Below are 11,166 nucleotides of genomic sequence, written 5' to 3'. Positions count from 1 at the left end.
GTCGATACAGTCTATATATTTATATGGAAAGACGCCTTTCCGTGTCAAAAGATTGAATTTTTCACTAGATAAATTTTGAAACTGTGATTGTAAAATTTTGAATTTGTCTTTATTCAGAAAAGATGCCAATTTGTCAAGACTAGCACTGAGAAATTTATATGAGTCTATGAAACGTAATTTAATATGATTTTTTGAATTGTTGTCTTGCGTCAATTTAACAGTTTTCGAGAATGAAATGTATTTTTCTTTCGTTATTGGAAGTAATTCGATTCCCCCTTTGAACGCTGTGGCTTAGTCCTCGATAATGAAATGCGCGTCGTAACCGGACAGATTATGAAAAACTATCGGAATACAAAAAGATTATTTATAATTTAAACTGCAATTTAAGTGTGCGGGACCTCTGTACCATCCGGTGAGATGGCAATGATCGCGAACGCGTGCATCGTCTTGCTCAAACAGTTTTTCGCATATATGACAATGCGTTGCGCTGCGAAGTTTTTCCCACTCGTCAGATGTTAAATTTACCATGGGGACGTTTGTACTTAAAATATTTTTTACACGTATTGCTAAATTTTTTAGTTCTTCGGCAAACCACGCCACGCAATCGACACTACGGCAGGAATTATATATAGATAATGAATTGTCGTACGAGCAATGTACATAATAAGCTAGGCTAAATACTTGATGATGCTGATATATTTTTTCTTTATAAGAGTTTTAACAAGGCTCTGTAATATAAATATAAATTTAACGTATAAGACGGGCAACAAGAGCCAAATCGCGGATGACAATGCGTTATCCTAACGAAACTAAATAATTTTTCGTTAGAATTAAATACCGGTGCACAAGGCACCAAATTTTTACTTGGACACGGCCAAGATTTTAAATATAAAATAATCTCATATTTTGAGATTTAATTTCAATACCCCTTTAACGACAAATCGCGGATGACAATGCGTTATCCTAACGAAACTAAATAATTTTTCGTTAGAATTAAATACCGGTGCACAAGGCACCAAATTTTTACTTGGACACGGCCAAGATTTTAAATATGAAATAATCTCATATTTTGAGATTTAATTTCAATACCCCTTTTAACCCCCCTACGGAAAATAAATAAATGAATGCAAGAGAAAAATATAGATCCGAAAATCGCTGAATCGGGAATCGAACCCGAGACCTTTCGCTTGCCGGGCGACTGCTTAATATATATAACAGAGAAAAGTATAGAATCGAAAGGATCTGAATAGCTCAGCTGGAAGAGCAGTCGCCCGGCAAGCGAAAGGTCTCGGGTTCGATTCCCGATTCAGCGATTTTCGGATCTATATTTTTCTCTTGCATTCATTTATTTATTTTCCGTAGGGGGGTTAAAAGGGGTATTGAAATTAAATCTCAAAATATGAGATTATTTCATATTTAAAATCTTGGCCGTGTCCAAGTAAAAATTTGGTGCCTTGTGCACCGGTATTTAATTCTAACGAAAAATTATTTAGTTTCGTTAGGATAACGCATTGTCATCCGCGATTTGGCTCTTGTTGCCCGTCTTATACGTTAAATATTTTTTCTTGTTCCATCTTTTTCAAAACGCATTCCAAATCGGCGTACACCACAAACGGAAGCCGCTCCTTTCTGTTGTAGTTGTTGAAGCTAAGCCACTTGTCCTTATCGCTCGGTAATCGGATAGCGCAGTCATTTAATTTTCCACAGTCTACAGTATGCGTCTGCAACTTGTCTTCCGAATTGAAATAGTGTAAACATCTGTAAAATAAAAAATTATAATTTTAATTAAAATTATTTTTTAAATTTTAGTTTAATAAATATATACGTACCGATCACAGATATATCTTCTACATTTCTTTTTACTCAGTTGCGCACTGACAAGTCGAGATAAATTCTTTATCCAAGCGAAATGTCCAACGCTGTTTTCGTCTTGCACGTACAGCAAATTGACGTGTCTGTCTTTTTTTCTCTGAAAGACGTAGCGGGACAATGTTGTTCTCGATGCTGTACACATTCACGGAGATGTTGTTTGCAAGTTCAAACTTTTTAATTTGATTTATAGTCACTGGAAACTCAATGTTCTGGAGATTCAGCACTGTTGTGTAATGTGGATAAGAGGATTCTCGACTCGTGTTTCTTTCAGCAGGGTAAAGAGCGGCCACCACTGACCATGCGAAACACGCATTGTCCGCTGATTGCACATTAACCACCGCTCTCTTTGTCACAATTTCTCGCGGTAATTTGATACGACATCCCGCGCGCATTGGATTGTATTTATTTATATTTACAGTTAAATCTATTATTCGCGACAATGCCCAACCGCTATCGCGTTCCTGAAACTCTTCTAGCGATGCTAGCGTGGGCTCGATAACGCGGCGCTCGTACCACTCGCGTAAATCAGACGTGCGAAAGAGTTCAAAGTTTATCGCATTGACGCTTTTATTGGCACGGTTATCACGGTTATCAGATACAAACTCACCATTAAATATAGTGTTCACCTTCACACTGATGTGTCTCTGCAACATATTTTGCACATTCTCAATTACAATGTTTTTAGCATTTTCTAAAAATTGTCGCGGTTTGATGTAGTTTGTATTAATTATTGCACCGGTCAGTATACGACTCTCGAACGCCGTATCAATTTCGCGCCAAACGAGTCTTTGCACGTTATTGTTGCCGTCGATATTGCCACCGCCACTGTATTCACCACCAATACACATATATTGTCTCTGCAAGCGTACCTTTACACCCTCGAGTCGCACTATTGTAGCCACCATAGATTGTCTATGTCCGATTGAGAGTCGCGGACGCTTGACACGGTTGCATTCTTCAAGCTGTGCGATAAATTCGTCGCACTGTTGCAACCATTCTAAAAATTTGCCCAAGGTGGCGATTTGGTGGGACCGCTCCAATAAATTGCGCTCAATATGCTCCGCGTTTTCAATGTTCTTTTCTTTTTAATCACTATTATGCCACTGACGCAAGAAAGTAATCACTAAACTTTTGCACCACTGCATCTATGCATTTTCAAAATCGTACTATGGCTTGACGCGCTCTCATCCTCCTTATATATATTTCATCTAATTCTGTATTCTTTTTTAGCATTTGGTGTATCCCAAAAAATAGTTTCCCATGCCGTTTTATGTGTGGAGGAGTAAGGCAGCCGAACGTTGGCGCCGATGTGTTGTAAAAAAAAAAAAAAGGAAAATGTTTCTCTTCCGTTTATGGAAGATTTTTCGCGAGGATACAAAGCTGCCGAACGTCAGCGCTTTTACACTCGTACCGCCTATAAATAACATTTTGACAGTTCGTCGCAACGTTGGCCCTAAAATCTCAATTCCCTTCCGTATGTCGTAACAATAAAATGCACTAAAAAAAGGATTTTATGAATATTGGAGTGCCCCTTTTTTAAATTTGGGCAGTCATAAACCCCTGCCCAGCTTGACGTCATAAATCCCTGCCCAGTGTGACGTCATTCTCCCACCCTTAGGATATCCCCTCGCCCCGCACCCCGCTCAGAGGCCCAGAGTTAGAACCAGTCTTATATCACTACTTACATTCTTTTCAATTTTTCAATGACGCCTTGATCCATTGGCTGAATGATTGCTGTTACATTCGGAGGAAAAAAATTGATGACAAAATGCGGATTCTCTGTAATACATCGAGCTGAAAGTTTATGACATGGAGCATTGTCAACAAAAAGTATGACTTTTCCTTCTCTTTTCATACGTTTGTGTTCCTTTTCCACTTTTGGTATGAAACACTCTAGGAACCACTGTTCGAAAATTTCGACGTCCATCCAGCTACTCTTCTGATTTTTATAAAAAACTGGTAAATTAGTCACGTTTTTGAAGCAGCAAGGCTGTTTGTATTTTCCGATAACCATAATTTTGAGCTTGTGCGATCCTGTGGCATTTGTACATAGCATGAAAGTCACTCGATCTTTTAGTACTTTTCGTCCCGGGGCAGTTTGCTCTGAACGACTTGCGAGAGTTTTCCTTGGCAAATTTTTCCATAACAAACTACTCTCGTCCGCATTGTATATATTTTTAGAGTCGTATTCTTCTTCTTTCATTTCCGCAGAAAACTGTGCAAAAAATAATTGTGCAACTTCGTTATCACTAAACAGACTTTCTTTTTGAACGCTGAGCTCGCGAATATCATGTCGTTGTTTAAATCTGTCATAATATATACATAAATATGTATACATACATATGTATACATACATATTTATGTATTTTATATATTATTTATATTTATATTATATTATTTATATATTATGTACATAAATATGTATACATACATATTTATGTACATAATATATAAATAATATATACGTAATAGACATAAATTTTTCACCTCTATAGCTAACCGTTACTTCCTTTGAAGTGATCAGGGCCATTCAATTTTTGATTGAGGATAATTGCTTTTTTTTTAGAAGTGGACCCGAGATTGGTTCTTCTAGTAAACGCCGTTGTTGAAACCACATAAATAACGCTTTATTCAGAAGCTGATGTTCTACATAGTTTATTACTTTTTTCTTTAAAGAACCGTCATTATCCTTTACTAAACTTGCATATTTATAAAGGTCATTTTTCTTCTTTTTGATTAACCATATCGTAGAATGTGCGACGTTGTACTTAGCTGCCAATTTTGCAACGGATTCACCTTTTTCCAAGCAACTCAATATTGCTATTTTTTTAGAAATTTCTAATCGCCGGTATTTTTTCTTGACTTTGTCTATCTCACTGTATTTATGTAAATGTTTAATCGACGCGTTTTTGCATGAAATTGTCCTGAAACAAAATAACGAGTTTAGGAAATCTGTCAATGCACGGGACAAAAGGCAGCGATATGAGGATGCGCATGTGGTAATATATACATGTTGTGTGATCACATACGCATGCTTATGTCGCATTATTTTTGCAATTGCTATGCGACAAAATTATAAATATACACTCACTTCGTAAAATATGTAAGGATTCCGTCCTCCATACTTGAGCACTGCACGGCACTGTGTCGAAGACAGAGAAGGAAAGAGGCTAAGTCCATCGTGACCGCTTTCTAGCATGCTATTGGATACCTCTCGCAGTCGGGTTTGTCTCCGCATCAATCCAACTGAGAGAGGTTCCACTGTATACTTCTTGTAATAATTGCAATTCCTGTTATATTGGGAAAATCAAACGTCATCTGGATACGCGCATAAAAAAACATAACTCTAACATCAAAAAACATAAAACTAATTCTTTACAAATAATTGTTGATCGTTAGTGACAAATTTCGACAAATAATGAGATGCATTTAATTCGACCAAAAACTGGAGAATGAAACTAATTATTCTGTCATTAATAAACATAGAGTGTCGCTTAACCATGATTTGGACTAATGTTTCCATCCTACATAACAAAGCTAACGTAAAAAAGAAAGAAATAAGTGAAATGATTTTTATTAAGAAACAAAAAAATTCCATAAATTTGCAAAGGGACACGAACATTTAAATTTGATTTATGACACTATTCTTAATTTATTTTAGTCCTTAGTAACGCATTATATTATTTATATTTTACCTATAATAATTCCATTTTAATATCACTTTTATTTACTATGTATATACGTTTTATTTTCTGTTTACGGAGGTTTTAGTTGTATTATTTTAGTTGTGTTGATTATTTTATCTTATTTAATCGACTTTTATTTCTCTCTTAACAATGTTTTTGACTTGTTGTTGGCTAATCTGTGTTCGGTTAATCTAACGTTACTTATCAAAAGGAGTACTACTTTTCATTAGGATATTAATTATATTATGTCAAGTTTTTTAAATTTTGATCTTATACTATAAATTGACATCACGAGCGTATAGTTTTTACCATTCTACATTAAATAATGGTGTTATATCTCTAAAAAATATAACTATTAAGGTATAATTACTCATATTACATCCGCTTGACGACGGGCACTGACCGCGTAAAAACGCATACGCTGCGAGATACACGCAGAACCGAAATTGCCCAATGTGCAAGCAAAGCGGAAGGACTTGGAATTTACTTCGCTTGCACCTAGGTCCTTGACCTGTTGCCAGGCACCCTTTCCGATCAAAGAACTTCCAAAAAGCAAGACTATAAAAACGGAGCAGGAGACGCGTTCAGGAGTCGCTCTCGAGTCGTTAATTTAGAGTAACCTCGCTAACCGCGTGCGATCTATAACATCTTATCGCAGTCGCGCGCGCGATTCACGAAGTCATAGTTAACTAGTGGAAATAAAGAAAACGTCAAGTAGTTAATTCAAATAAAAATTCTTTAATAGTGAAAAAGTGAAGTGCATTCATCATCCCGATTCAAGCCCTGACGCCCCGGATCCTCATTCTAATTTAGCGCGACTCCTTGTGCCTTACCCGGGGCACACAACAATAGATATTACAAATTATAATATTATAATTATAAATTAGACGTTTTATTTTGTTATTACTTTCAACCTTGTCTCTTACTTACACTGTATTGTAATTAATTTTTGTAGCCTAAAGAGGACGCAATTTAGGGTCGAAACGTTGTTTCTCTTGCAATAAAAGAATTATTACTCTTGGCCAGTGGTGGTCAATAAAGTTCTTTTAATTTTATTTATATTTTTACTTAAAACTATATTAGGCATTTTATCATAACTCATTTTAATCCCACGAGTAGAGAGGAAATACTTTGTTAACTCTAACAGACCCTTCTATGAGGGCGACCTTACTCCGGAGAATCGGCCGGTACCCCGGCGGGACCGTTTAAGACAGTTATTGTAAAAGTTGCCGCCGCGAAGGCGACGAGCTTCCGGCTACCTCGCCCATGCGGGCATACGCCACAACTGCTACCTACCGTCACCGGAACCGCCTCGAAAATGGCGATAGAAAAATCCAGCAGCGCCTACGGGCGTACGCAGAATGGACAATTTAGCCACAACGAGCGAGCCCTCCTGCTTCTCCAGCTGATTTTCCTCCTAGGGACCGCACTTACGCCATTAGGACCCGATGTGCGTGATTCTGAAATTTCCGTGTCCGGTGAAGACCTGTGTGACCCAGTAATCAGTTTGGAGCGTTTGTGCGACTATTCTGTTCCGCACATTATTGAAGAAGACGAAAGTGGTACGATCATTGTTTAAAGATTCCCACTCTGTCTGCCACATGTTTAGTATTGCCTCATCCTGAATAATACTTATTGCTATTTTTTTCTTGGTTTCCGCGAGTATTTCAACGTTCCCGAAATTTATTGCCTGACCTTTCCGCGCGTGGTATCGCGTCGCGTATTCTTTTAGTAGAATGTCAACCGGCATTGCTCCTGCTACTACGCAAAGTGATTCGAAGAATGCTGTCCGATATGCTTTAATAATCGATATTAGCGCTCTCCGCTGCGCCGCTTTCAAAGTTTTGATGTCCCGTTTTGTGCATAAATCCGCCCAACTTGCGACGGCGTACGTTACTTTTGGTACAAAGGCTCCACGGTATATAACATTTAACGCGTCGTATTTAAGTCTCCACTTGGCTCGCGCGACTCTACCTAGTTTTTGGAATAGTGACTCGACGGCTGTTACTTAATTTTTGGCAATCCATTTTAACTCTCATCTTGTGGTCGAAAATAACTCTAAGGTATCGGACTGTTCGTTTAAAATTAATTCTCGCGTTTTCTATCTTTATTGTCGGCAGCGTATTCTTGAAGTCGACGCTTTTTCTACCGTTAGACTTTCGCTTTCTATCCGGTCTGTCTTCTCGTCTTTCGATTAAGAGTGTCCCCAAAGTTTCGGAACGGCCAAATATTTCAAAAATAAATCACTTAAGAGAAAAATGTTTCCTGCAAAAGTTGTAGGATTCAAAATAAGATACTTGACGATGAGGACACTCTTATAATTTGACCTCTATCCTCTATATTTGATCCTCGTGTAAAGGTCAAATTATCTCACTACCAGATATCTCTTTTGTACGCTAAAACACTCATGCAACCATTTTTATTTTTTTAGAAACCGACTCCAATTGCTTTGCAAAAAAATTATTTTGGCCTTGAAATAACTCCCGAAGGTCATTTTAATCCTTCTTTATGACCACATGTTTCAACGTGACATTTCCGTTCTTTCCAATTCTGATATCAAAAATAGATAGTCCTATTAAAAAAAAATCAAGTTGTCTTTGATTTGACCTCTTAATTTGACCTCAAGATCAAGTTCAAGAGCACCATCAAGTGCGCACGTTCAAATTCTAAAACTTTTGTATTTAACATAGGAAGTATGAGAAATTAGAATGATACAATTAAAATTAATAAAGATAAACATTTTGATGTTAAACGCAAGAATTAAAATTTACATACTTTCTTAATAAAAGCGCAGTTAGTTGACTTTGTTGTCATTATTAAACAATGTGATTATATCTGAATTTTTAAAACATTTGAAAAAACTTTTGAAAGAAAAAAACTGCATCTTATCGTTATGATGGATCGTCAAAAACTGAGTATGTAGAGTTTATGATTTTTATAATTATGTCATCGATGTTGTTTAAATTCTTTGTGTCTTTATGTAGGTTAACTGTATTATTAACTTTTTTGATAAAAAACATCTCTGCGATTTCTCTCTTTTTAACATGTTTTTTATTATGTAATATAACGGGTGATACCCAATCAAATTCATGTCCCAACTCTTGTCTATGTTTGCTTATGACCGAATGATTTGTTACATGTAATTTTATATTGTTAAAATGTTCTTTTATACGAGTACGCAAATGTCTTTTTGTTTGACCGATATATGAAGAATCACAATTTTTACAGTCAATTTTATACACAACATTAGTTCTATTGTCGTTAGGTAATCTATCTTAAACAAGATAGAAGAGAGTTTAAACAACATCTATGACAAAATTATAAAGGTCGTATAAACTCTACATACTCAGTTTTTGACGATCCTCCATTATAACGACAAAATACGGTTTCTTTCTTTCAAAAGTTCTTTCAAAAGTTTTTTCAAATGTTTTAAAAATTCCGATATAATTACATTGTTTAATGATGACAACAGTGTCACCTAACTGCGCTTTTATTAAGAAAGTATGTAAATTTTAATTCTTGCGTTTAACATCAAAATGTTTATCTTTATTAATCTTAATTAATTGTATCATTCTAGTTTCTCACTTGAAAAGGACCAAAAACAAATGGTCGAAACGTTGTGGAAATAAAATAAAAATTTTCTTTGTGTAGTTTGGGTCAAATTTAATATATCGTTCCTATTTTAAATATCACTAGCGACGTTTTAAGCATTCAATTTGATTTTTAACATTTTTTTAAAAACGTCATCCTCACGAGATATTCAGAAGTACCCATACTTTTGACAAACCTTGTATGTAGCATTCATCATCCACACCTTTCATTTACACTCTACACTTTTATTACACCTTACACTTTTCACTGCACTTTTACACTTTTTACATCTTTATACATTTGTAATAACTTCAATTCATTAATTAACATAATGTTTTTAAGAAAAATCAATATTTCCATAACAACACATTCATTCATTTATTTGTTATATATTAATTCTTTTTGTCTTTCGCTTTATACTTTCAATGAATAAACATTACTTTCTTAAAAGATCTGGTGAATTTATTCATAAGTCGCTACATTTTTGGTGACCCCGACGTGATATTAAAGCCGACGCATTTTAAAAGCTGATGCGGAATAAGTGTCAAGTGATCGTCGTATTTGACGTCTGCGAAATATTATCATCGCTTGGAGGAATTGCTGGATATTCTGATTTTAAGAGATTCATTCTCCGGATCTTTGAAACATTAGAGGCGGATTAGTCCTTCACGGAAATTCTCAAATCATTTTATCGGATTCCTGGAACAAGAGGAAAATGCCAATCGATAGATCACCAGTTAGACTCTGTACGGATACACAGATTGATATGGATTTGGCGAGCGGATCAAATCAGGTTGGATCAGATAATATTAATATTTTACCTTCTCAAACTGGACATCAGGTGAGTGATCCTATGTTACAAATTCACTCAAATGAGTTTCGTTTATTAAAACTACCGACTTTCTGGCATAAGCAACCTAAACTCTGGTTTGCTTCTATTGAAAGTGAGTTTACGGTTTATCGAATTCGATCAGATGATATTAAATATAGTTCTGTCATTCGTCATCTTGATGAACAAGCCTTAATAAACATATCTGAAGTCATTGAAAATCCACCTGAAACAGATAAATATAATTATTTAAAGAAAATATTAATAAATCGCTTTACGGATTCAGAGGAAAAACGTTTGAGACAAATATTAGCTGGAATTGAACTTAATGATAAAAAGCCTTCGGAATTACTTCGAGAAATTCGTCATTTGTCTGGAGGATCTTTAGCGGATAGTGTTTTGCAAATGATTTGGCTTCAACGCTTACCACATAGAATTCAAACGACTTTAGCCGTAGTAGAAGATGTTCCTCTTATTAAACTTGCGGAATTAGCCGATAAAATTGCTGATCGGGACGGCGGTTTGCAAGTCGCGGAAGTTTCCAATAATGCAAATAATAAATCTTTGGATTTTGCGGATTTATTACGAAGAATCGAAGCTCTTGAAGTTTCTCGTCGTCGAGATCGTTCTAAAAGCCGGTCTAGAGAGAATAGAAGATTTAGATCGTTATTGCGTAACAAAGACAAATCAAATAAAGATATTAAAGATACATCAATTTGCTTTTACCATAAGAAGTTTGGTGATAAAGCTAAACGATGTACTTTACCTTGTTCTATGTCCAAAACATTCTTGGCTTCACAGGAAAACTAAAAACGCCGTTTAAGACTGAAGCTGCTTACGACGGTGTTTCTAACAATCGCCTCATTATTTTCGACAGACATTCAAATTTGAATTTTCTTGTCGATACGAGCGCTGATATATCGTTGTTACCTAAAAGAGTTTTATTGAAGCCGTGGCATACTAATTTAAAACTTTTTGCCGCAAATGGTACTCAAATTAGTACTTACGGTTCTAAAACTTTAATTTTGAACCTCGGTCTTAGGAGAGAATTCAAATGGAAATTTTGTGTCGCGGATATTCAACGTCCTATTTTAGGCGCCGATTTCCTTTGTCATTTTAATCTCCTGATTGACATTAAAAACAAGAAATTGATTGATAACGTTACCGGTCTTATGAATACTGGAAAAA

General features: G+C 35.8%; 1 protein-coding gene and 1 long non-coding RNA gene across 2 annotated transcripts; both read right to left on the bottom strand.

Annotated features, from left to right (window-relative positions):
- Positions 1-1,489: 1,489 nt before the first annotated feature.
- LOC114934395 (uncharacterized) lies at positions 1,490-3,060 on the bottom strand. The gene is given in 4 exon segments (XM_085482949.1): positions 1,490-1,758; positions 1,830-1,967; positions 1,969-2,948; positions 3,040-3,060. Coding segments are annotated over 4 exon segments (1,353 nt in total). The 3' UTR covers positions 1,490-1,544.
- A 6,582-nt stretch (positions 3,061-9,642) lies between these two features.
- LOC146723173 (uncharacterized) lies at positions 9,643-10,588 on the bottom strand. The gene is made up of 3 exons (XR_014924706.1): positions 10,406-10,588; positions 9,971-10,204; positions 9,643-9,848 (listed from the first exon to the last, which is right to left on the bottom strand). It is a non-coding gene; the product is annotated as an uncharacterized LOC146723173 (long non-coding RNA).
- Between the last annotated feature and the right edge of the window lie 578 nt (positions 10,589-11,166).

Source organism: Nylanderia fulva, unplaced genomic scaffold (genome assembly GCF_048542155.1).
Source record: "Nylanderia fulva isolate GAGA-0341 unplaced genomic scaffold, ASM4854215v1 Scaffold222, whole genome shotgun sequence".
NCBI classification, from domain to species: domain Eukaryota; kingdom Metazoa; phylum Arthropoda; class Insecta; order Hymenoptera; family Formicidae; genus Nylanderia; species Nylanderia fulva.
This window is presented reverse-complemented; position numbering and strand designations above follow the sequence as displayed.